Source organism: Geotrypetes seraphini, chromosome 3 (assembly GCF_902459505.1).
Source record: "Geotrypetes seraphini chromosome 3, aGeoSer1.1, whole genome shotgun sequence".
Classification (NCBI taxonomy): domain Eukaryota; kingdom Metazoa; phylum Chordata; class Amphibia; order Gymnophiona; family Dermophiidae; genus Geotrypetes; species Geotrypetes seraphini.
In genome coordinates, this window is record NC_047086.1 from 294,817,279 (window position 1) to 294,845,203 (window position 27,925).

Here is a 27,925-nt window from a genome sequence, read left to right on the forward strand (position 1 = left end):
TTGGGACTGAAAATGGGAGGGGTTTCCTTCCTTGATGGGATGGAGGGATCCAATGAAATGTAGTTGTTTTGGGTGGGTGGGTGGGAGGGAGATCAGAAGAAAGGGCTGTTTCAGGGGGTAGTGTGGTAGTGATTGTAAAGGTGATTCTGTTTTAAAAAGTTATGGGAGTCCTAGCCAATATTCAGTCAGGACCTATATAACTGTCTTATATTGGCTAGGACCCACATAAGCTTCAGTGGCCAGCCCTGCTTAAATTAGCACCAGGTATTCAGTGCCAGAGCCAAGTTATTGTTCTGCCCTGAATATACGGGGTTAATTTAGCCAGTAAAGGTCACATTAAACAAACAAACAAAAAAAAGTTGACCACCACCGGTTGAATATTGACCCATTAGATCTTATTTTGATAAAATAAAAGATAGCAACACATACAACCAATCCTGTAGGTAAAGAGATGGTGCATATATTGATTTCATACTGTATATACTAGGTTGATTGGCATTGAACAGAATTGTATTGTCAATACAACATTAAAAAAACGCTTTACAGCCCTGTTCTGACTATTGTAGGATAGTATCAGGTTTCCCAAGTGATGCCTTTCACTGGCTTGCATCTGATTGGGCCTGAAATTCTGGTCACAGCTCAATAGTTGTTGGGATCATTAGTTCAGGCTCAATCAGATGCAAGCTGCATCCAACATCACTTGGAAAGCTTGTAAGGGGGCAAAGCAGAGGTACGACAATTACTTTTTCTTTTTTTATTATTTATACTTTTACAAATTAACATGTCAATCAGTACTTGAAGGAAATATAACAATCCAATAAGAAAAACAATTATTAATTATGAAATAATGCCACATAGTAACTATGAGTAAAGTCCACAATCTGAGAGGAGAAGGAATCATTCACTTCCAAGGGTAGTTGGTTTCAAGAAATAAACTAAATTAATACATTACAAATAACAGAGTACAGTTGGAGTTATTTAACTAATGGCCTGCTGGGTAGGTTCCATGGAGGTATCTGGAATTCTTGTAGTTACTTTACCTTCAAGAAAAAACAATTGATCGGGTTCATAGAAAATATATCTGTTACTCTGATAAGTAATGCAACATTTACAGGGGAAACGTAATTGAAAAGTTGCCCCTAAACTCAAAACAGACTGACGACAAGCCAAGAACTTCTTGCGTCTGGCTTGTGTCCACTTAGATACATCAGGAAATATAGAAATTTTGAATCCATGAAATTCCACCTTTTCAGTCCTATAGAATAGACGAAGAATTGCTTCTTTATCTTGAAGAAAAACAAAAGTTACCAATAAAGTAGCTTTTGTCATTAAATCTTCTTGCGATTCTCCAGCATACCAGTGAAATCCATTTCTCCCGGTATGACGTTCCCTTTATCTTTATCCCCCTTTGGTAAATTTAAGTAATATATCTTTTGTAATGGTGGCATGTTATTTTCAGGAAATTTCAAAACAGTATTCAAAAAAGAATGAAATAGGTCCCTAGGAGATTGAAACTTGGTAACAGGAAAATTTAAAAGTCTCAAATTTAGGTTCCTATTAGCATTTTCCAAATTTTCAATTTTCCTAGCTAGTAAAACTTTCTCTTTAAGTTGTAAATTAGTAGTAATCTTCCCATCTGCCACAGATTTCTCCAATTTGTCCATTCTAAGAGACTGTTGCTGGAGTTTCTCTTCAAAAGTTTTAATTTTACTATTATTATTTTGTGTGGAAAGTACAATTTGGGAGCATACCTTATGTAAAGTCTCCATAGCACTCCATAATGCCTCCATGTCAATCAGCGCTGGTTTGATCAGGGGAGCAGGGGTAGCTATTCCGGGGGACTCCACCATAGGATCCATCTCCACCTTCCCCGCTTCCCGCTGACTTTCAAGTCCTCCGGTTTCCAATGCTGACTGTAAAGAAGTCAGCAAGCTGTGGTTTCCATCCGGGGTCAGGGGTGAGACCTGCAGCGCCGCCGGAGACATCAATTCCGGCGCTTCCTGTGCGTCTGAGGGCGTCCCCGACATCATCCCGGGACGCGGAGAAACTCCGGGCCCAAAGGGGCTAAGCGAGACGTCGCCTTCCAGGACCGAGGTCTGCCCTCCTTGGTCAGCGGATGCGCCCTCTCCAACTGGAACGACATAGGATGTTATTGCCGCTTGCCGAGTCAATGAAGTGGAAGAGGAGGCAGGAGGCACACTCCTCTGCTTACCCCTGCGCTTAGGCATGACAGGTAAATTTCTATAAGAAAGAGTTGAAAAATTGAAAAAAATGCCAAACAGAGCAGGAGCCACTTAGTAGCTCGACTCACTCCGACGCCATCTTGATTCCTCTCCCTGACAATTACTTTTTCTTAAAAACTACTTTCCAAATTAAGTGCTAAAGTACAGCTTAGATGTAATGAGTTACTAGTAAAAAGTATGGCAAAAAAATGAAACTCTACAATTAAAAGTACTTTTAATTGTACTTAAGTACTTTAACAAAGTAGCTGTACTTTATTACTACTTATCTCTGGCACCGGCTATATGAACCTCTGCTATGATACATCTTTTGTTGTAAGTTTTTTCCTGCAAAATGATCCAAAGAGGCACCTGTTCAAAAAGAACATTTGTAATTGATTTATCCTTTTTTTTTTTTTTTTTTTTAGATTAATATGCTCCTGAATTTTAAAGACAGTAAAAATGACCATTCAAGTCCAGAAGAAATAAGAGATCAGCTCCTGGATTTCCATGAGGATCTGATGACTCACTGTGGTAAGCTTATCTCTGAAAGTACTTTTTAATGCAGCATCTGATTAGAATTAGAGCTATGGATGAGTAATATATATCATTATATGGGATTAAGTGAACCCCTCAATACATTTACAGTGAAATTCTTAATAAATGTTAAGAGCATAAGAATAGCCATACTGGGTCATTCAGTATCCAGTTTTCACAGTAGCCTTCACCAGTCTTTTACATCCTCCATGGATGTTTCTCTGCCATCACTATTCATATTTTTTTCCCCCTCCTCCTCCTTTGGTTTCCCTCATTCTCCACCTCTATCCCCATCCACATTCTTGGCTTGCCTATTCTCTTCTTTCCTCTACAGTAGACCTTTTTCTCTCTCGCTCCTCTTTCTTTCTCCATCATCACCTTTATACTTTCCTCTCTCTTCCTCCCCATCTTTTACCTCACTGCCTCTCCCTCACAGGGTGGCCTAGCAGTAGCAGCAGCTTTAAGCTGCACTGCCTCTCATGACTAATTGCAGTGTTTATTACTCTCCACATTGACGTGCGGGTTTGCTTAGGATTACCAGACGTCTGTATTTTCCAAGACATGTCCTCCTTTTCGAGGACATGTCTTGGGGATCGGGACGACTTTTCAAAACCCGGCACTTTGTCTATGTTTTGAGAAGCTTCTCTCAAAATCGCATTGGGAAGAGGCATCCGCACATGCACGTTTGGATGTCATTGATAACACATGGGTCAGCAGTGTCATGGCCCTACGTGGGAAGATATTTGGTGGCTCTACTTCAGTTCATTAGAATCCAGAGTGGCCCCAGCTTAAAGATTAAAGAAGACCACTGACCTAGAGCATTATAAGCCCAATTCCATTATTTATGTAGCCCCTGCTTCACTCTCAGGCTGGACAACAATGATCTTTGGAAGCTCAGTTGGCATAAAAATGCATGTTTCACCAGCTTCTTTGCTGATGGCAGGTGAGAAGGTAGATGTTATAGATGTATATTTTTATATTGTTTCATTTAAATTCATAACAGTGCATGCTCTTTAGTTTAGTGTGCACTATTGGTGGAGGGATTCTATAAATCTTTCTCAAAAATAGGCACTAGGTCAACACTAGGGGCCGGATTCTGTAAAAGGTGCCTACATTGGGCGGCACCTAAAAAAAATGGCGCTGGCTGTGTGTCAATCATGTGAGTGGGCAGGAAAGGCTCCTGTCCATTTAAATCATACTCAGCCTGCTGCCAGTATTCAGTGGCACTTAACTAGACAGTGCTTCTGAATATTGGCACTAACCAGCCATCTTGGAACTGGACAGGAGAGGGATTCTATGGGGGCAGAGTTGGAGAGGGGTGACAGTTTTATGGGTGCTTCAATATTTGTGTCAGTGCTTGCATAGCTAAGCAGGCAGATAGGACCAATCCTAACTATGCCCACTTGATTATGCAAATGCTGGCATTAAATATCAGCCAATACATGCATAACTTCCAGGTTGCAGAGCTGATGCCTATCCCTCTTTCCAGGTTCCCCAGTTGTTCTATAATTAAGTGCGTAACCTTCCCCAATCTTTTGTTTCATTACCTATCCCTTTTTATTTGTTTATGAATTGTATTTAATCCTTTTTTTTTCCTCCTCCCTTTTTCAAACGTATTATTTTATTAAAATAGAACTAATTGTCTTGTTTTTTTATTTTAACCTAATTTTTAACTAAATGTAAATTGCATTGGATTTGGATTTTGCGATCAAATCAAATATTTTAAATAAATTTGAAACTTGAATGCTAGGGTCCACCTTGGGGGTTAGCACCCAAGAAAAGGATCTAGGTGTCATTATAGGCAATACAATGAAACCTTCCGCCCAATATGCAGCGGTGGCCAAAAAAGCAAACAGGATGCTAGGAATTATTAAAAGAGGGATGGTTAACAAGACTAAGAATGTTATAATGCCTCTGCATCGCTCCATGGTGCGACCTCACCTGGAGTATTGCATTCAGTTCTGGTCTCCTTATCTCAAGAAAAATATAGCGGCACTAGAAAAGGTTCAAAGAAGAGCGACCAAGCTGATAAAGAAGATGGAATTCCTCTTGTATAAGGAAAGACTCTTCAGCTTGAAAAAGAGATGGCTGAGGGGGAGATATGATTGAAGTCTACAAAATTCTGAGTGGAGTAGAATGGGTACAAGTGGATCGATTTTTCACTCCGTCAAAAATTACAAACAGTAGGGTACACTCGATGAAGTTACAGGGAAATACTTTTAAAACCAATAGGAGGAAATATTTTTTCACTCAGTGAATAGTTATGCTCTGGAATGCATTGCCAGAGGTTGAGATAAGAGCAGATAGCATAGCTGGTTTTAAGAATGGTTTGGGCAATTTCCTGGAGGAAAAGTCCATGGTCTGCTATTGAGAAAGACACAAGGCATGTTGCTACTTTTTGGATTTTGGCCAGTTACTAGTGACCTGGATTAGCCACTGTGAGAATGGGCTACTGGGCTTGATGGACCATTGGTCTGACCAAGTAAGGCTATTCTTATGTTCATATGTTCTCATCAACCCCCTGTTCTGATTGCCCACCTTCTGAATCTAATCACCCCCTGCATTTGATCACCCACCCCTTTTCAACTCCTCATTAGCATAATTCCCTTTTATCCCTGAACCCCCCACCCCAATCTCTCTCCATACTTGAAGACCCTCCACAGTTGCAAAATATAACCTTCCAGAATTTACCTAGAGGAGATCTCTTGGGTCTAGTGGGATAGGGCTGGAACAATCCCCTTTCTCCTCCTGTACCATTGTTTCCAGGTCTTAAAATGGTGATGCCCCTAGCGCCCGCTGAATATTGGCTGGATGGTCTTCATCTGCCACCTTTTTCTTTGTTTCCATGTAAAATACAATGTCACCACTGATCCACTAAAATTAGGTGACTATTTTTACCAGAAACCCCCATTTAAGTTCCTAAAAAGTTAGTGGAGCTTGATTGGGGATTGTGAAATTAGCATGCAGCCACTTTCATACAGCTTAAGGGAACCTAAATAATTGCAGCTGAGTAAAATATTTGCAAGGAAATGTCTCCATTTGCATGTTAGCATGTGACTATCTAATTCCCCAGTCTACTGTCATACACTACTCACTTGTTCATTCTTCATGCATACAGGTCTCCTCCATACTGCTCTCCCTCTTCTTTTCTGTTCCATCCTGCTTTCCTCCCTTATCTATCTTATCTTGTCTTTTGATCCTCTTCTCCCTTTTCTTATCTTTTTTTCTGTCCCTCCCTTCTTCTCTCTCTCATCTTCTTTCTCCTTTCCTTACTTTAATTCTCCACCTTCTCTATTGTTCCTTATCTCTGTCTTTTACTGTTTGACATTTTCAGTCACTGCTCCCTTGACTTTCCTCCTTTCTCCACTAGTCCTTCCTTTTCTTCTCTCTGCCTTCCATTCTTAGAACAAGAGTTGCCATACTGGGACAGACCGAAGGCCCATCAAGCCCAGTATTCAGGCCACAAGTTTCTGGCAAGATCCCCAAAGAGTAAAAAATAGATCTTATGATGCTTTTGATAGGAATAAGCAGTGGATTTCCCCAAGCCCATCTTATTAATGGCTTATGGACTTTTCTTTTAGGAAGTTATCCCAGCCTTTTTTTTTGTTTTTAAACCATGCTAAGCTAACTGCTTTTACCACATTCTCTAGCAATGATTTCCCTATCTCTGGAAAATTTACTTTTCAAGTATTTAAACATTTCTATTGTATCTACCCTGTAGTCAGGGCTTGTTTCATTCACTGAGACTAGGCTTCATCCAGCCATACTGCTCAACAAACAAGCAAACAATCCAACTGACTTTGATATGTTGTGGAAAGATGCTTAGATCCCAGAGAGACACCCTGCTTCCTGTTCCCTGTTCCACCCATACTCTTATGAATAAAAGGGACTCTGAATAGGTGCAGTACCATCTGTTCCTGCAGCCTGTCTTTGAACACAAAGTATGGAGATGTTCTGCTAGGATAGGTAGTGTTGCATATCTTCAAAGACCCCAAGGTCCACATTTTTGTCACTGTTCCGTGCAGGTTTCAATATCACTGGCAGACAAGCAGTTCTGTCCTTTGGAGTGGGGACAAATGGAAGCAGTGAGCTAGTCCTTAGCCCCACAGAAAACTGATAATCCTTTTATGAAACCACGTTAGGCTTTTTTTTTTTTTTTTTTTATCACCGGCTGTGGTGGTATTAGCTTTGACACATGTTTACTTTTAGGAACCAGCATAGAAATGACAGCAGGTGGCAAAAAAAAAAAAAAAAAAAATCTATGCTTGCCATGTACCACCTAAAAAAATATTGTGTGTGTATGTATTTGTAGATAATCTGTAGAAGTTTTCTAATGAATTATTGAACATATTTTGTTTCCAGGAATAGAATTAGATGAAGATGGAGGTCATGAGCATTGCAGTGATTCAACAATTTGTGGACGTTTCTTATACTTGTTAGAAAAAGTTACATACCTTAACAAAAAGCGAACAGAAAAGCCAGCTGAAAATGAAGCTAATAAGCCATGTAAGTACTAAACAAAACACAAAAATAAATGAATAAAACACCCCCTTTCTAAATTCAACAGATCTTTGTTTTTAAAAGGGAGGATATATTTCATATTGAAATGTTTGTATAGGTCATTTGCTGAATTTTGGTCAGTGGAAATACTTGCATGTTTCCAAGTACTTTGGCATGCATATACAGGTTTAGTTTTGCTGGATTTCTGTAAGCTAATAAACTAATCACAGTATCTTTCTAAATATAAGATACTAGCTGATCACCCGGCATTGCCCAGATATAAATTCCCTTAAGGAACATTCACTTGAGGATTAACATCACACAAATTTTCAGTTTTCAGTTTCTGTTTAGGCTTCACCACAGCTGCACTTCCTTATAAACTGTTGACTGTAACATCATTCTGACTGTGTGACATCATCCCCCAAGCTTCACACCATTGGTCAAAGCAATATCTGCCTTTTTCGATGATTCTTTACATGTCACCCCTTTCCCACCCCCACAGTATTTTTTTTTCCCAGATAGTAATTCATATGTATAGCAAGTTTGGTTGAAATCTGTCCATGTTTTTCAGAGTTATGCTGGAACATACATATATACATACAATTTTATCTATCTATCTATCTATAAATATAAATAAAATGAAAGCATTTATTGATTGTAAATGGAAGAATGCAAAATATTTTGTGGTGGCCCATTAACGTCCATTACTTTTGAAGGCAGCATTTCCAGGACTTTTGCGGGAAGAATTCAGTCATTGCACATCATTGACCTGTAGTTTCTAGACTTAGGGTGCACACCTTTACCATTTTCTAGAATCGTAGCCTGTAACCACTGACTAAGGACTGGATGGGCTACAGCAATTTAGTAGAGGACAATTTGCAATGGACTAACAGCCCATGGGAGCGAGAGGAATCCCACTCCCTATATAGAGCCCCATTTTGCACAGAATGATGAGGTCAGAAAAGGAATGTAAAAGTTGGGATATTCAGAATCTCTGGGTATGATATAAAAGACTTGTTGAGCATGCAGCTTTTTGTAAAATATATATAGGGACATGCAGGAGCGCACATATCTACCTGCCTGCATATCAAGAATGCAAAAAACTCCCCAAAAATCCAGCACTCAAAGTGTAACTTTGCAATTTAAATGCATAAGTGCCTGATTTGGTAAAACAGCAAAATCTAGAACCCATACCAAATGTTTAGTTCAGCGGATTCTCAGATTGTGTGCTCAGCAATTCAGTTTACACTAGCTAGTCATCAACCTCTTTTTTTTTTTTAAATTATATATTTATGAACTTCAAATAACAAATCAAGATAAAACTTGTACAGAAAGTGATTACAGCAAAAGAAACAGAAGAAATCTCATAATTTTACATAAGAACAAAATATTGTATAATCTCTCAAGTCCACCATAAGATCCATGATGTAAATGAACGGAATAACAGGAAAATACTAACTACAGATACGTGGTACGTGGTTAACTGATGTTCAGGCGTCTAATATCTAAAAGCCCTCATTTCTTTCCCTTCTCCAGGTAAGACAAGGAGAGAAGGGCCGTCAGCTGGTTTGGCTCAAAGAAAACATATTTCTGAGAATTATATTGTACTATACATTTGCAGGGATGACGAAGATAAAAAGTTCCCCCAAGAGCCAAAACTCCAGGTTTTAATAATAGAAACTCCTTTCTACGTATTTGTGTATCTTTTGCCAAATCTGGGAACATTTGTATCTTAAAGTCAAGGAACTTTTTCTCTTTATTTTTGAAGAATAATCTCAAAAGCCAATTTTTATCTCTCTCATCCCTGCCACCTTCTCTTCCCTTTGTGTTCCCATCCATCTTCTCTCTTTATTCTGACTCCATATCACATTCCCCTTTCAGCCCCCACCTTTCAGTCCTCTTTTGTTATGCCTTAAATTTTTCTCACTTTACTCACTACTCTTTCTTCCCCTCCTTCTACCTTCCACTCTTCATTTCCATCCTGCCCTGATCCTAAACTCATCTCTCTTCCCCTCATCACCCTAAACTTCCCCCTCTTTAGCCACAGCCCTTCCTCTCTGTACCACCTTTTACACCCCATTTCTAATCATTCTAAGACCCAACTCCACTCAACACTTACCTTTGTGTTCTACTGTCCCACAGCTTCTCTTATTCCCCTCTTGCTTCGATCATATCTTCCCTCAGCCATCTCATTTCCAAGCTGCAGTTAGGTAAAAGGGCCCCTTAGACTGTAAGTCCTCTGGAAACAGAGAAATACCTATCATACCTGAATGTAACTCACCTTGAGCTATACTTAAAAAAAGTGTGAGCTAAATTTTAATAAATAATAATAATAAATAAATTATTGTGAACAAAATACTTGGCCTCAGTCAAACACACGTAGCACAGATACCAAATACAGAATAAGTGACCACAAACTGAAAATAGAAATCTGTAGACAGAAATTAAACTGAAATCCTGAAAACTTTTCCCTTGTAATTTGATAAATATAAATATAGCAGAGGTCAGGGATGGCGTTGGGCACTATGTACAACCAGGGCAATTACCCTTTACCCCCTGGACAGAAAGGGTCCCAAGCCTACTTGAATTTAAAGAAGGCAGAGCTTACTAGTAGGCTTTAGGGTCCGCTCCCAAATTTCTGCCCCAGCAATGTTTTTAACATCATTATTTATTTATTTAAAAACTTATACCCCACTTAAGCCTAAGTGGTTCACAAGATACATACACAATCATAAATAACAATACAATGCAGAATAATTTACATGTATCAAAAGTTCTCCAGGATTTCTATCATTAGATAAAATTCAAGAAAAAGCCTCCATAAATAGCTGTTTTCAATACCCTTTTAATTATGTCTGATAGCAGCCTAAGTGGTAGATATACATTCCAAAACTGAAATATTCTAATTACTAAAGAGAAAATAAATAATTTTTCTACCTTTGTTGTCTGGTCATTTTATCTCTTCCGCTGTGTCCAGCTGTTTACAGATTGGGATGCTTCTAAAATAAGAACCATGAGATCGTACAGCATTAAATAAACACTTTTCTATATAACCAAACATTACACATCTCCCTCATCTAAGTGTAAGGATCCTTTTAGAATCCTTAATAGTCAAGTATACTCCTGCATTCAGGACCATAACACGTTAGAGTAGAAAGGAGAGCATGTCCTCTGGTTACAGCATCCCTCTTCTGTGATGACAGTAATGCCTTTATAGTGTAAAGTCAGAGACCCCTAAGGAGCATTTGGTGGTTTGCTGTGAATTTAAAAGAAGCAGTGTGTATTTAAGGTTCAACCTTCGGGCCTCTTAAGTATATATCTTACATGAAGATTTTCTTAACGTTTGAGCTATTGTGGAGGTTTTACCCTGAGAGGAAATGATGTTAGATCCGTTTGGAAATAGTGGTCATAATCCGATTTGTATTTAGAATGCTCCATGGGTTAGCTCTGGTATATATAAAATATTTGTTGATTTTTTTTTTCCCTGTTTTATGATAAATATTTTTATAATTAAAGGTATTAAACCCAAAAATAAAATAAACTTTTTATTAACCATATCAAGCTGATTAGCTTGGAATTCTTTTCCATTGGATATTAGATTAGAGACTGACTTTTTATGAGATTAAAAAAAAAAAAAACCTAATCGTTTCCAGAAAATTTTTATTAGATAAGTGTGGTATTTAGTGAAATCTATATATTGTAATTCCTAGAATTGGTGTGGAGGGGCATTTAAAAAAAAAACGTCTAAGTCCCCTTTTGGCCTAAGGCCCTAAACGTTGAAAGTAGAAGCAGGGAAAATGTCCATTCTAAAAAAAAACCTCCAAAAGGAGGATTTTTTGATAATGACCTGCCTGTACGTTCAGCTGTTTAAACGCTCAGACCACTACTATGTCTACACTAACAACATATAATCAACCTCCCAAAAAGCCTAAGTCCCAAACACCCAACAAGAGCTTTTAGGCGGTGTCTGTCAAAAAGAACACCGGTTACCGCCGACCCTGTGACCCCCCCTCCCCGCTGGGTTGGGCCCATGTGCCTAAGGCCTCGCCCACAGGAAGGACCTAAAGCTACTGGGCTGATTCCAGTTGGCCCAGGCGCCTCAGGCCCCAGCTGTGGGCGGGGTTTGAGGAGCCTGGGCCAATCAGGCCCTAAGGCCCGCCAGTCGACAGATGGCGGGCCTGCCGGATGGACAGGCTTGGGACCCGTCCATCTGGCAACTGTTTTTCAGGTACTGGGGGGCATGTCAAGGGGTCGGTAGAGGGCCCACTCGAGGGTTCGGGGTGGGGATTGTGGAAGGGGGTGCGCCGAGGGTAGGAGGGCCTGGGATCCCTCCTGCCCATATCTTAGTGGGGGTGGGGGGTAGGAGGTTTCGCTGGGGTAGGAGATTTTGCTGGGGAAGGAGGGCTTGGGCTCCCCCCTGCCCCGATCATTGTTAGGTTGGTGGGTAGTTGCTGGGGTAGGAGGGCTTGGGCTCCCTCCTACCCGATCCGATCGGGGGGAGGGGTGGAGAGATGGCTCATTTCTCCTGCAGCGATTGTTGCAGTAGGGGGAAGGCAGGTTGCTGGGGCCGCTGAGCTGCCGCCATCAGCTCAGCTGCCCCTTTTTAGCATTTATACCTGTTTTGACTTGGTCTAAGTCAAAATGTATATGTGCCGTCTAGGCAACCTGCCTAAACTTTTGGTTATACCAACTGCACGCCTATGTCTAGGTCGGCCTACCTCCTGCCCACCTCCCGCCCTTTCCCCTCCTCTAAAAATGCCTCTTTTCGCTCTATGCATTTAAAGACAGAGGAAAGGCCTAAGCTGGTTTTAGATACGTCTAAACCAGCTTTGGTTATGGGGACTTGGACGATCAGGCTTTTTGATCATCCAAGTACCCATTTAGGCACTTTTTAGACTTTTTTTTTGTTTTGATTATAAACCCCTTAGCCTTTTAAACTTTGTATACCACATTGAATCAATCTAATGGGTAACTGCAGTGTTAAAAAAATTATATTATGTTACCTTTTGAAAGGGTAACTATGATGAAATGAGAAAAATAGTAAAATTAAAAAAAAAAAAAGATACAAAGAGCAGCTATAAAGGTTAGGCGTTTCACATCATCATTGACATTTTTTAAGAATACCATCTTGAAAGCTCAGACCACATGTTTTCCACATATCAAAAAAAGGTGGAAGGAAGGTCAAGATGATTAAAAGATGAGGTGAAAGAGGCTTTTCAAGCGAAAAGAACATCTTTCAAAAAATGGATAAAAGAATCCTAATGAAGAAAATGGGAAGCAGCATAAGCACTGGCAAGTTATATGCAAAGCATTTATAAAGAAGTATAAAAGATAGTTTGAAAAGAGGCATTCGATGGTGGCAAAAACCCATTTTCAGGTACATTAGAAGCAGAAAGCCTGCAAAGAGTCAGTTGGATTGTTAAAACATCAAGAAATAAAAGGAGCACTCTAGAAATACAAGGCTATAGTAGAAAGACTAATTTAATTTTTACCCTCTCTTTTACGAAACTACGATAGCAGTTTCTAGCATGGGGAGCCATGCTGAATGGCCTGCGCTGCTCCCGATGCTCACTGAGTTCCTATGAGCATTGGGAGCAGCGCGGGCCATTCAGTGCGGCTCTCTGAGCTAGAAACTGCTATCACAGTTTTGGAAAAGAGGGGGTTAGTGTCAGTCTTTACTGAGGAAGATGTAAGGGAGCTATATATGCCACGAACAGTATTTAAAAGTGATGACACGGATGAACTGAAATCTTGATGAACTGGAAGATTTAATAAATTCAAGTCAACAAATTAAAGAGCAGCAAATCTCTGGGACTGAAAGAAATAAAAAAAATAAAATTGCTGATCTCCTACATATTAGTAATCTGTAACCAGCCATTAAATTTATCTGGAATATCTGAATATTGGATAGGGGCCAAAATAATGCTAATTTTTTAAAAAGGGTTCCTGTGGTGATTGAGGAGAGCACAGACCAGTAAGCATTGATGCCAGAACCAAATTGCTGAGCATATAGACAATCCCATTTTAATGGGACAAAATCAACAAGAATTCAACCAATGGGAATTCTTGCCTCACCAATATGCTACATTTTTACAAAGGCATCTGTAATTGTGCAAGCAAGGGTGGGCTTGTGAGCCTTGAAAACCACAGCCACACAAAGTTAAAAGGCAAAACAAAAATCAATTTATTTATGTGCAGGAGGATGGGTGACCTGTTGCCTCTACAGTATAATGTATGCCAAAGCCTAATTCTTCAGAAGCATTGGTGAAAAACTGCAGTTCTTCATTGCCCACTGGAGGACTTTGCCAAAATGTTGGCCCATTAAAATCCTTCAAGAATTTTTCCCATATCTGCAAGTCTCGCTTTATGGATTTAGTAACTCTAATGAAGTGATGGCTCTTTTTCACCCCCGTCATAGCCAAAGCCATCCTTTGGGAAAATATTTGTGCCATAGATATTACTCTTGCTGCAAAAGCAAGTAAGCCTAGCAGGGACTGGAGCTGTTTTAAATTAGCCTTTTTTTTTAACAATGTGATATCCTGAATTGTCTCACTTAACCTAGATAACTTTTTGCATGGTAACAACGTAGAGTCTTGTTGTGCTACATCAATTTCGATACCAAGGAAGACTGACGCCAGGCCTACTGTTTTCTCAGGGGCTAATGGGATACCAAAGCATGCTGCCACTCTCTAGAATGCTGCCAATGCCTATCCCTCCCTATGAAAAAGAAGTCATCTAAAAAGTACATAATACAATGATAACCTAGAAACTACTCTACCACCCAATGGACAAATGTACTAAACTGCTCAAAGTAGTTGCATGAATATAGCACAGTTTATAGGCATTTGTCAAAATAGAATTTCCCCCAGGCAGAAACCCAGCAACCTAAAGGAGTCCAGGTGTACTGGCAGTAATCTGAATGCTGACTTGATGTCTGCCTTCGCTAGCTGTGAGTGTATACCCAGCGGCCTTAGATCCAGTGATGCATACTGTACTGCACAAAATTGATGGACCATGAAATAATTTACTGACTCCCCTTCTGGGTAGGACAAGTTGCGCATAACGTGGAATTTTCCTGGCTCCATTTTGGCACAAAATGGGGGGATATGATCAAATTACTAAATGGAATCACAGTAAATGGGCTGCTACCCTGCCTAGCATTAATGTCAATAGACGCTGGGGAATGGTGAGCCAGATTAAGGAATATGAAAACCTGCATGAAAGCTCTGCTTTATACACTCTGCTTGATCATGCTTCGGGTACTGCGAAAGCCATGGCAGCATGGCATAAAAATTAATTGGTGTTGGGGGCCCTGAGATTCTTGATACATCTGTGGTTGTGTTGTCCTCTGTCTTGCTGATCTAAACTCTGATGCTGGGTGGCGCCCCCCGCATTGAAAACAGGCGTACCAAAATTTGCAAGAATTCCATGTACATTATGCATTCTTGAATTGCCTACACAGCCTTTTGCTAAGTGGGGCATTATTCCTTGCTGTCATTTTTGCATTTGCAGTCGGGAATCTATCTGTTGCAAATGGCCTGCCTGTAGTCATCTCATCGAGCCTCAGATCAACTATTCTATGGCGCCAGGAGATAGAGGGATCCTCTGACATGCTCTTCCTGAATTTAATATTGTAGTTTAACCATGCCCAACCACCATATCATTTATGAGCTCTAGTAATTGTATCCAGGTACCTTATTAGGAAAGGGCTCATTTCAGGTTCTTTTTCTACCACAATGTTCATGAATACATGGCATGCAGAAACACAGTTGTTTATAGTAACATAGTAAATGACAGCAGATACAGACGTGAACAGTCCATCCAGTCTGCCCAATAGTCACATTAATTATACAGTATATTCATGGTTAAATTGTCTTGTCTTTATATCTGGGCAATAGACCATAGAAGTCCACCCGGTAGTGTCTTTAGTTTCCCACTGTTGGAGTTGTCATTGAAGCCCACTCCAGCTTATCTTAATCATCCTGTCACTGGAGCTCCTATGGACTTAAATATTTTAGGTTTCCTATCTCTTCACCCAGAAATCTCGACAAACTCCAATTGAATCTACCATCAGCAAAAATCATCAAGTACAAACGCATATTTATCTCAATATTCACATATCTTCGCACAAAAACATGGAATGGCTTCCCTACAACCATTAGAACTGAACTAAATTACCTCACGTTCAGTAAGAGCTAAAAACCTACCTCTTCGACTCCACATATTTTATTGACTACTCACTTCTTCCAACCATCAGACAAGGACTAAACCACCTCACATTTCATATGAAACTAAGACAATTCCTAACCCCTATAGAACTGTACTCCCCTCATTTATTGCAATGTATCGCCTTAATAATCAAAATCTTCAAATTGTAAGTCACTATTTTTCTTTAGAATTGTATCTTCTACTTATTGTAATGTACCATTTTGACTACCTATAACTTGGACATAGTGCGACTCAGTAATGCCAGATTAGATTAGAGCACTCTATTGGCAACTGTGTTCTTTATTGTCCTCATCACCTACAAAGTCAGCTTGATTTCTGATAAGCAGGGGTAATATGTCAAACTCCCTCTTCCAAATTGCTGCTTGATCTTTTGTGATATACCCTTAGCAATGGAATTAACCCCACATAATACATCTTGGCCACCTACTACCCCATTGGCCTCATCTGTGAGCCCTGCCTGTGACTATGTGAGCCCTACCTGTGACTATGCAGCCACAGTTTCCTGCGTATTGGCCACTGCATCCTGTGTGTTAGACACAGTTTTTTTTGCATGTTAGACAGTGCATTCTTTTGGGTGGTAGGTATAGAAATACTCCCCAAGCTTCTTGTTCTGTGGGTGTTCTAGGTATTGATTTTCTTTGCTTGAACTTAGTTTAGCATCTTGCATCATATTGGTCAGAGATAGTTCATCACCAGCAGCAGCATTGGAGGGGAGAGCCCCCATCTCAGCATTGATAACTTGCATGTGCTGGACTCACCATGCTTTCTTACTACTGACCGATGAGTCAGGTGGGATAATGTTCTGTGGTATGGCAGTATTATCATTGCCACTCAGCATCTCCGTCTCTGCACTCTGAAGCCTTCTGCGGTCTGCTTCCATACCATGTCTGTTGACTTGCTACTGTTGCTCTCGTGCTTTGTGGATGCCGTTCTCTTGGATCTTTTGCCAGGTTTCTTTTGAGTTTGTGGGGTGTTACGTTTTCCTGCCTTTCCAGTCTTCTTTTGCGGAGGCATAACTGCTAGGTAATGCTAAGAAACAATTGCACCCGTTAGCATGTAGGTAGAAATCAGTAACGAACCCAATATCCAGTTCATGACATTTAACATTCATTTGTGTAGCGTATTAATTGCTAAGCTTAAACATATAGTCATACCAGAGAAATGCATTCCCTTTCACGATTTTTTATAACCCACCACAAATATGGTCACTAACCAGCCCCTCCCAATATGACTGCTAAACAGGCCACTATAAATATGGCCGCTGACCAACCACTGCCCATATGGCCACCTGCCAGCCACACAATATGGCTGCAACCATGGCTATGGCCACCAACCAGCGAGACATAATATGGCCACCTGCCAGCAACACCCAATATGGCTGCCATCAACGTGGCCGCCTAGGAGATACCACCTAATAGGACCTTCCCTACCCAAACACCCAGATAAGCACTTTTGCAGCCACTACTCATCATGCTTTCGGATGCTCAAATATTTTATATCCCATCCCTCTTATGCATGTGCCTGCTTCTCACAATGCAGCATGACAGCAGAGCAGACCATCCAATGTGAATATTCAGTAGTTTTTTTGGGCCCCCAGCATCACAACAAAAACCAAATCACATCTTTGGCGGTAAGTTGTAGAAACTTGCCTGTGTCTGGAGAGTTCTATGACCGAACAGTATTAGCACAGCATGGGCACATCCACATGTCAAAGAGGCCAGTACTATGTAAATACACAAGGAAGTACTAGGATTATGCAGTGCACCACGACATGGTATGAATGCTGATATCTTGCACTATAAATGATAATATTGAAGGGGGGGGGAGAATTACCACCCTACTCTACCACTACTTTGCCATATTGCCCCATTTGATGACACCCCATCCTACATCATGGGATCCCATTAAAATGCTCACCAATTGCCGAAGAAGTTGCCGCTGAGCCCAGGAGCCAATCCTATAGCTTACTCAAATTCCAACAACCACATCTCTCGATCCGGGGCTGTTCGGGAACAAACGCTGCCCAGGTATGCACCATCTTTCAAGGTATGTGCATACAACTACAGCGTCTGTTCCAGCACTTCTTGGAATATGGCACTGGGATCCTTGCACAGGATCTGCCACCGTCGCCCTGTTCCACCCCTCCTTCCCCTCCTATTGGCCCCTTTCTTTAACCTGATCCTATTTTGCTTAACCCTTTCTCATCTGTTTTCCCTTTCTTCCTCCTAGCCTTCCCCCTTCCCCCTAATCCTGCCCCTCTTTTCCCTCCCACTTGCTCCTCTAGTGCTGTCCCCCCATTTGTATGCCAGCCACTTTTCCTATATTGGTGGTAGTGTTCTTTTTCTGTTATAGTGGAATATGGTTATATGAGATATTTCAGATTATGTTTTTGTCCTTAACATTTATTTTAAGTGCTTATGTTGCAGTGATATTTTCTGTTATTATTTGAGTATTATTATTGTTAGTTTAAACATTTAGGGCTCCTTTTACGAAGGTGCACTAAGCGTTTAGCCCACGCACCAGATTAGCGTGCGCTAGCTGAAAATCTACCGCCTGCTCAAAAGGAGGCGGTAGCAGCTAGCACGCGTGGCAATGTAGCGTGCGCATTTCCGTGCGTTAAGGCCCTAACGCAGGGGTAGGGAACTCCGGTCCTCGTGAGCCATATTCCAGTCGGGTTTTCAGGTTTCCCCAATGAATATGCATTGAAAGCGGTGCATGCAAATAGATCTCATGCATATTCATTGGGGAAATCCTGAAAACCCGACTGGCATACGGCTCTCGAGGACCGGAGTTCCCTACCCCTGCCCTAACACACCTTTGTTAAAGGAGCCCTTAATAAATATGAAGTAATAAAAAAAACCCTAAGAACCTTCTTGCATGAACTTTGCGGGTGGATCACAGGCAACTTCTTTGTTAAAGTATCTACATGTTGAATGACATATTATAGCTAATATACCAAATGCAAGAGGTGCAGATCAAAACATTAAAATGTTTTCAGTTCATTTTCAGATTTTTGTTTTCATACATTTATATTAAAAAAGTTTTCATTTCAGCAGATTTTGCAAGGAATAAACTTCAAGGCATGCTAAGCGAACCAAATGTGTGCTAAAAAGTATACATTCCTAATCAAAATTCTTTGTGGTATAATGCAACTTACAAAAGAAATATTCATTATTTAAAAACAAAAAGGAAAGAACATGAAATGTGGGTAATAATCAAAAATGCTTGCTTTGATACAGACTCCATGGGTGATGTCACCCATGGAGTTTTCATCACTAATCAAAGAAAAACCATGCAGGTAGTTTTGCTCTGATTATTGCCTAACAAAAAGCCACTGACAGAGATTTTAGTCTATTTTTCGGCAAATAATTTTTCAGAACAAAAAAACATGTACAATTCTTTTCAGCCTCTTTGTTCTCCTTATCCCCCAGGAATGCCTCCTTAATGTGTAGATTAAAAGATTCATATTGTTGAGAAATGTGAGTAGTTTTGCCTATGTATTGAGAGGGAAATAATAAAAGAGCCCTTTTCTTGAAATTAAACCTTGATGTACTTTCAAAAATGCCTCTCATTATTGCCTTCTGTTTACACACCTGCTTATATGCATAATCAAAATATATACGAGGGTTGCTGAAAAGTTCTCAGCCCAGCCAAGAGAAGAATGACTTGCATATGGCTCAGTCAGTGATGTGAAACAATGTCAAAGCATAGAATTTCGTTTCTGCAAATTGGCACTTAATGAAATAAGTTAACACTCTTTTCAGATACAGTGGCAAAATAAAGCTTAGAATTTAGGAGGCTGGTTGGTTGGGCTGAGAACCTTTCAGCACCCCATCATAGAGAGGCATATTTTCAAAGCACTTAGGTTTACAAAGTTTCATAATAACCTATGGAACTTTGTAAGTCTAAGTTACTTTGAAAATGAGTCCCATTATCATATAGATTTTTTTAATGTAAGTTATGAGCATTATGCAGTATATTTGCATGGCTTGTTCTTGATATTCGTACATTTGATTGATGTTTGTTTAGACTGCATATTTGGACTTGTTTTTCTAAAAGGTGATGGCATTAAAATGAACTGAGGATTTATGGGTTTTCCATGGTTGTAGTTAGTATAGCACTTTTATATTATCTGAGGATGAGCTAATGAAACCTTACAAGCTGACTGTTAGCAAAGTTGGCATCTGTTGTTGCTTGCTAATACGTATTTTGAACTTTGCAAGCTGAAACTATGGGCGTGAATAATTTCATGTTTACAAATGGTTTCAGGTTTTAAAAGCTGTGCATTTGCTGTTTGCAAAAGAATTACATTGTCTAGCTGACAATGTGGTATTTCAAAGAGTAGCATTGTTAAAGAGAGAAAATAGCACTCTTGACTAGAATACAGCTGCATTTAAAGACATTTAAAAGTATGGAAATCCTGGATTCTACTGCGAGAATTTTTCCAGCAGTTGATAAGAGAATTTGCAGGAAACTTTTAAAGACCTATTTGTTTAAGAAATTCTTACCTGTCTAAGAACTATGTAATTATATCTATGTCTTTTGCTCATTGTATTTTTATCACTGATTGTCCAGTTCTTCTTATCTGTATACTGCCTAGAACTCTTTGGGAGTTGGCGGTATAGAAAATAAAGTTATTATTATTATTAATCCTGCTGGTGATGAATTGAGAAAACATGCTTGATGTCATCATAGTAGATCATTTAGGACCCAGTGGCCACAGAATGGTTTAATTCAGTATCAGGGCACAAGCGTGGTGGTTCATTCAAAATTAAGGATCCTAGGCTTCAGAAAAATAACTTTGTCAAGATGGGAGAGTACCTTAAGGAGTCATTGAAATGGAGCATTTAGTGGAAAAATAGTATAGAAAACTGAAAGGAGATTTTGCAAGGACAATGGACCTTTTTGTTAGAAAAGTAAATAAAAGTATTTCATTTCAAAATGTTATATATAAAATAAATAAATAAAAGTATGAGGGAAAGAGACCGCTCTGGTTTTCAAAAGAATTATCCAAAATAGGGGTGAGCAACTCTGGTCCTCGAGGGCCGGAATCCAGTTGGGTTTTCAGGATTTCCCCAATGAATATGCTTGAAATCTATTTGCATGCACTGCTTTCAATGCATATTCATTGGGGAAATCCTGAAAACCCGACTGGATTCTGGCCCTCGAGGACCGGAATTGCCCACCCCTGATCTAAAATGTAAACAAAAAAGGTCTGTGTTCATAAACTACAATTGACTACAGATAGATGAAAACAGGCAACAATCTCTGGAAAGGTAGCCAGGAAATAAAAGATGTAAATAAGGAAAAAAATAGCTAATACGAGTACGCTGGCTTTTAAAAAAGCTGTGGTAAAGGTTTCTACTGCAGGCCGGTGAGGTAAATGCTCCAATGCTCATAGAATTCCTATGAATGTCTGAGCATTTACCTTGCTGGCTCATGGTAGAAACCTCTATCAGGGCTTTGTAAAAGGAGCCCATTATAAAATGGGAGATAAGACAATTTTTAGATATGTTAGTGACAGGAAGAAATATAAAATGACATTTTGAGACTCAAAGATGAAAAGAAGAAATATATAGAGGCTATGTAGCAGGGAAGAGGGCCGGAGAGAAGGAGAGGCTCCAGCTGATTGCCTACAGGGCAGCTGGAGCACCGGCGAGTGAAGGAAATCGCTCGCAGTATGCTCAGACCGCCTCTTCCTGTACTAAAGTTGGGCTACACCAATCAGGAGCTGCTTTGATACGCAGCTCCTGATTGGTGTAGCCTGACTTTAGTACAGGAAGAGGCGGTCTGAGAATACTGCGAATGATTGGAACCGCGAACTACGAATTCGCGGAGGAACACTATATTTTGAATAATGATATTTCTTCAGTAAAATAGTATATAAACCTTTTAAATAAATAAATTGTGAACTCACATTGGCTTACACGTGTTTCTCAATTTCTTCACGTCAAGTACCCCTAAGCCTAATAAATACCAACCGAGTACCCCCACCCAAGCTCCGCCCCAGACCTGCCCAAGCTCCACCCCAGACTCGCCCAAGCTCTGTCCCTGACTCCACGCCCATAATAATAGTACTAATTGTAATGCAATTTCTTCTATCCATTTTTCATATACACACAATATAATTTTATTAATACTTAATAGTAACTACAAAATTAGAAAAACACAAAGCACTCTGAACGCAAAGAAAATGTTAATTATCATTCATATTTGGGTTTTTTTTTCAAAGAGTGACCTTTAAAATATGACTTTAAAATATGCAATCAGTAACAACTATAGAAAAATAGACAAATATAGAGCAAAATATAGACAGCAGATATAAATTTAAAAAATTGACACATTTCGATCACTAAATTGAAAATAAAATTATTTTTCCTATCTTTGTTGTCTGGTGATTTCATGAGTCTCTGGTTGCATTTCCTTCTGACTGTGCATCCACTATTTCTTCTTTTTGCCTCTGGTACGCTTCCTCTCCTCCGGACCCCATTCCCTTCCCCAACCAACATCTCTCTCACTCTGTCCCTTCATGAGTCTAACTTTTCTTCCTCTCTCTTCCATCCCTATTGGCATTATGTCTCCCTCTCTCTCTCTCACTGCCCATCTGTCTTGAGAGATCCGGGCTTCTCTCCCACCCGATCTAGTGCCACATCCAACATTTCTCCCTCTCTCATCCCCCGGATCATGTGCGGCATTTTTCACCACTGCCCACCAGCCCCATGCCCATTTCTCCTTCTATCACCCCTCTCCAGCACAATGCCACATTTCTATCTCCATTACTATGTCCAAAATTCTTCCCCCTTGCATCCTCTTCAATATGTCACTGTGTTCCCTCTCCACCACCATATCTAACATTTCTTCTCTCATCCTTTCTCCCCATGCATCTCTACATCTCTTCTCTTTCTCTCTATGCCCAATTTTCCGCTTTCTTCCTTTCCCTCTCACTCACACACTAATGCCCAACAATTCTCCCTTTCTATTCCCTCCCTCCTCCTGTCCCAAGTTAGTGCCCCCTTCCTCCTTCCCATCTGTGCCCCATATTCATGCCCCTTCCCTTCCTTCTATGTTGAGTTTTTGCCCCCTCCCCCTGCCTTCCAAAATTAAGTTGCACGCCAGGGATCCCTTCCTGCCACACCCGTACCCCCCTCTCCCGAAGTTGACCTGACCTGCCCACAGAAGCCGATCCCTGACTGCCCCACCTACACACACCTCCTCTCCCAAAGCCAACCCAACCTGTCCACAGAAGCCGATCCTTGCCTGCCTCGCCGGCACCCCCTCTCTCCCGAAGCTGACCAGATTCATCCACAGAAGCTGATCCCTCCCTGCGTCGCCCCCTCCCCCAAAGCTGACCCTTGTTACTTTGTTAGAGCTGGACTCGCTTCATCCTCCCCCAGCAGAAACTCCAGGCAGGGACAGCGCATGCAATGATTCACACACTGCACATGGCTGGACCACTAGCCTTCCCTCTGACGTCAATTCTGACGTCGGAGAAAAGGTTCCGGGTCAGCTACACAACGTGTGAGTCGCTTCCTGCATCCCTTCACGGAGTGCTGCTGGGGAAGGAGGGAGTCAGTCCAGCTCCAACTAAGTAACAGGGTCAGCTTTGGGGGTGGAGGGTGGTGCGGCGGGCGTGCAGACAGGCAAGCAGGGAAGGAGGGAGAGATCCCTGGCAGAGGCTTCATCAGCGGGGGGTGGGCAGGAAGGGATCCCTGGCAGTGGCGGCCCGCGTACCTCCAAGGGTACACGTACCGCGTGTTGAGAAACACTGACTTACACTGTATATACTTTTAGGCATGATCTACTTTTCTAAGATCCAATTTATGTGCATAAATCAAAGTTTTATATGCAAGCTCCTAAATATTTCTGAGGTATAAATTCGCAGGAGGTGGGCCTCTTCAGTTGAAAGGAAGTTCTAGATGAGGGGTCATAGGGTGAGGGTAAATGTGGAACAATTTTCTAGTGGAGGAGTTGGGAGCAAAGGCAGTATCTAAATTCAAGAAAGCATTGGAGGAGCATAAATGGATCTCTGAGAGAGAGGTTGTTTTGCTTAGTAGTTGGTATGGGTGGACAGATTGGATAGGTCATGTGATCTTTTTAATGTGACTGTTGGGCAGACTGGATGGACCACACAGGCCTTTGTCTGCCATCCTTTACTATGTTACTGTCTGCTGTTATTATTCTAGGATGTTGTGTTTCTGTATGCACACTACAATACTGTCTATTGGAGATTTGATGGCATATGTGAACAGAAAATGACAACTGTTTATTCTCTCCTTTCAAATCCTGTACAGCTACTCTTCAACAGCTGATTTCAGAGACTATGGTTCTGTGGGCACAAGAATCGGTCATAGAAGACCCAGAATTAGTGAGAGCCATGTTCATGTTGCTACATCGCCAATATGATGGCATTGGAGGCTTGGTTCGAGCTTTACCAAAGACCTACACCATAAATGCCGTATCAGTGGAGGACACCATTAATTTGCTAGCATCACTTGGGCAGATTCGCTCTCTGTTGAGCGTTAGAATGGGTAAAGAAGAAGAGAAGCTTATGATCCGTGGATTGGGGTAAATAAAGTAGAGTTCAACACAACTTTTGATGCATAATTCTCTAGATTTCAAATGTTTTATACTGATATCTTTTCTGATGTCACACTTGCAAATAGTTGAGTCTCAGCATGCTAAAGCAGTAGCTTAGAAAAAAAAAAGTTAAATGAGTATTGTTAGTTAACATTCTTTGGAATTTTAAGGGTAAGTCTACAAATATTTTTCCATATGCCTAGCACATATTATGGTTTATTTAAAATTTGCTATACTGCCCTTCCTGAAAACATACTTTTCAAGTTGTTTGTTGCTGCTTCTTTTTCCTATTAAGCAGTTAAATTCTGGAACTATTTACCTCTTGCACTGAGAATTGAACTTTCCTACTTAGGTCTAGGAAATTATTGAAATCCTGTCTTTTTAGGAAATATATTAAGATTTCTGTTTAAATGTTTCTTGATTTTTTTTTTTTTTTAACTGATGTTTGTAATTGGGGACATTCTTTTATCTTTTCAAAATCTTTTTTTAATCTGCACTAAGCCAAAAAAGCAAATAGCAGAATAGAAGTTGTCCTATTGTATTTTATTGTATCTTCAAGGAGGAAGACATTTTCAAATACATTCTCTTTATCTATTGAGAAATGCTTTGTCCTTCAAGCATGTAACTTTTCCTCCCATCCACGTCCCCCTTTCTACAGTACCGTGAACTTCAGTAAGGAGGCAGAGTGTAGTCGAAAGAAAGCCAGAATGATGATGATGAAGGCCACTCTAGAGGTCTTCAGGAGCTGACACTGTTGCACTAAAGTTTCCAAGTTTTATTTAAAATTTGATAAAACGCTTATATAAAAAAAAATCTCAAAGTGATGTACACTTATAAAATGGGTAAATAAGGACATATGTTAGATAGAAGTTGAACATCACTAACTAGAAATTTGGGTAAAAAAGGTAGAACTACAATTTCATTAAAAGAAAATAATGAATAAGGGAAAAAACATTGGGGGATGGGGTCGCTGGTAGCCAAAGGCTTATTGTTGAGAGTCACAAACAATGTGATTGTTCAGGGCAATATGGGCCTGATTCTCCAAAGTGTGTCCCGATTTTAGGCAGCTGTAGGCGTCCTACAGCTGTCTAATCAGCCAATTGGGATGCACGTTTTTTAAAAAAATGCTCCCCAGGCAGGCTTGAAGGCGCCTCCGGGAGCCTAGGGAGATCCGCAAGATGCCTAAGCTCGCCTAAGGGCCTTAGGCGAACCTAGGCGGCCCTACGCGTCTCCCTAGTAGAGGAGAAACGCTAAAATGTATGCCAGCAAAATGCTGGTCTACATTGTAAGTAGACGTGGCCGCTATACTTATTGCGGCAAGGGATCTCTCTGCCGCTATAAGTATAGCGGGCCGCGGCCTGTCCGATCGCTGGCAGGAGGGTGCCCAATCCCTCCTGCCCGAAGATGCACCCTACCCCCCCGACAATATCGATCGCTGGCAGGAGGGTGCCCAAACCCTCCTGCCAGAAGATGCCCCCCCCCGACAATATCGATCGCTGGCAGGAGGGTGCCCAATCCCTCCTGCCCGAAGACGCACCCCCCCCGGCGCTAACAACCCCCAAACCTCCACCCCACCAAACTAACTTTTTCTTAAGGCTAGACGGTTCTTGCCCGTCCAGCCGGCAGGCCTGCCTCGTCGAAATGAGGCGGGCCCGCCACTTCCCGGCCCATCCCACCGAAGCCTAAGGCCTGATTGGCCCAAGCTCTAGAAGCCTGGACCAATCAGGCCTTAGGCATAGCGGGTCCGCCCATCCCCACTAAGTCTAAGGTCTGATTGGCCAATTTCGACAAGGCAGGCCTGCCGGCTGGACGGGCAAGAACCGTCTGGCCTTAAAAAAAGGTTAGTTTGGTGGGGTGGAGGTTTGGGGGTTCTTAGCGCCGGGGGGGTGCATCTTCGGGCAGGAGGGATTGGGCACCCTCCTGCCAGCGATCAGTAGTGTCGGGGTGGGAGGGAGATCGGTAATGTCGGGGGGGTGGGGCGGTTGGTAGTGTCAGGGGGGGTGGTCAGTAGTGTCGGGGGGCATCTTCTGGCAGGAGGGTTTGGGCACCCTCCTGCCAGCGATCGGTCAGGGGGCCGCGGCCCGCTATACTTATAGCGGCAGAGAGATCCCTTGCCGCGATAAGTGTAGCGGGCCGTGTCTAATCTAACCCGATTCTCTAACCAGCGTCTGTAACATGGACGCCGGTTACAGAATGGGGGTTTAGTTTAGGCCGATTCTGAATAGGACGCCTCTCCCGGGCGTCCTATACAGAATCAGGGCCTAGGTGTCTTGCGGGCCTCGCCTTCAATATAGGCGGCCTGCCTGGGGAGCATTTTTTTAAAAAAACTTGCATCCCGATTGGCTGATTAGACAGCTGTAGGACGCCTACAGCTGCCTAAAATCGGGACGCACTTTGGAGAATATGTCTGTTGTTTAGATAAGAACATAAAAATTGCCATTGCTGGATCAGACCAGTGGTCCATCATGCCCAGCAGTCCGCTCACGCGGTGGCCCTCTGGTCGCTCTTCTCTGGACCCTTTCGAGTAGTACCGTGTCCTTTTTCATTACGGTGACCAGTACTGGACGCAATACTCTAGGTGAGGGCACACCATGGCCCGGTACAGCGGCATGATAACCTTCTCCGATCTGTTTGTGATCCCCTTCTTTATCATTCCTAGCATTCTGTTTGCCCTTTTCGCCACTGCCGCACATTGCCTGGATGGCTTCATCGACTTGTTGATCAGAACTCCCAAGTCCCTTTCCTGGGAGGTCTCTCCAAGTACCGCCTCGATCATCCTGTATTTGTGCATGAGATTTTTGTTATCAACATGCATCATTTTACACTTATCCATGTTAAACCTCATTTGCCATGTCAATACCCATTTCTTGAGCCTGTTTATGTCACATTGCAGTTCTCTACAGTCCAACTGCGTCTTCACTACTATGAATAACTTTGTATCGTCAGCAAATTTAATCACCTCGCTCGTCGTTCCTATGTCCAGATCATTTACTACTTAAACTATTTCCCAAAAACGTCAGTAACCTTTAAATCTTCTCTAAGATGAATAGGTAAGTGATTCCATTGCTGTGGGGCTGAAACACTAGTCTAGATAGACTGTTTTTGAATAATGGAAAAATATGTGGTAATGATTAGAAAATTTTAGACTTTGAACAGTGATAACAAATGTCATAAATTAAGCCCACACTTTCACTAGATGCTCCTGCCTGGACACATCTATTGGGCTGGACAGGATTTTTGTCATGCTATGCTCCAGAACTTTTGATTACAACTGCCTCTCATGTCTTCATCTACCTGAAGGATTACCACAGGTTGCAGCTTTGTAGTCACTCATTCATGAGGTGGTATTTTCCATGCTTCCCCATATATTCACAGACAGAAAGGGAATGTGGCTACTCTGTCCCCCACATCGTCCCTGCTAATGTGTTTATATTATAAATTGAGCTAAATGAGTGGGCTTTCTAAACCTTTGGGAAGATATACTTTCTGATATAATAATAATAATTTTATTCTTATATACCGCCAAAGTCATAATAGTTCAAGGCGGTTTACAATAAGAAGAGCTGGACAATCAGCGATGATAGGCACAATGAAAAGTCATTATACATGTAAGCAGGATACAGAGATAAGATGAGCTGGAACAATCAGCGCACGATCAGCGAAAATAGACACACTGTAAAGTCATCAAATACATGTAAGTAGAGTACTGAGAAGGCTTGAGAGATTTTGGTTACAAATCGATTAGAGTATAAAGAGAAAGGGCTTTAAGAGTTCTTAGGTTAGCGGATAGGGTTGCAAGATTTCCTCTTTAAAAAAAGAGGACACCATCCCCCACCTTGTTCCCCTGCCCCACCCCATTCCAC

The 27,925-nt window shown here is 41.3% G+C and overlaps 1 protein-coding gene across 1 annotated transcript in view; it reads left to right on the top strand.

Annotated features, from left to right (window-relative positions):
• RYR2 (ryanodine receptor 2) overlaps positions 1-27,925 on the top strand; it is a 1,389,277-nt gene that overhangs the window by 789,706 nt on the left and 571,646 nt on the right. Inside the window, 3 exon segments of the mRNA XM_033937646.1 lie at positions 2,648-2,753; positions 7,119-7,262; positions 23,777-24,050. Coding sequence (XP_033793537.1) covers positions 2,648-2,753; positions 7,119-7,262; positions 23,777-24,050 — 524 coding nt within the window.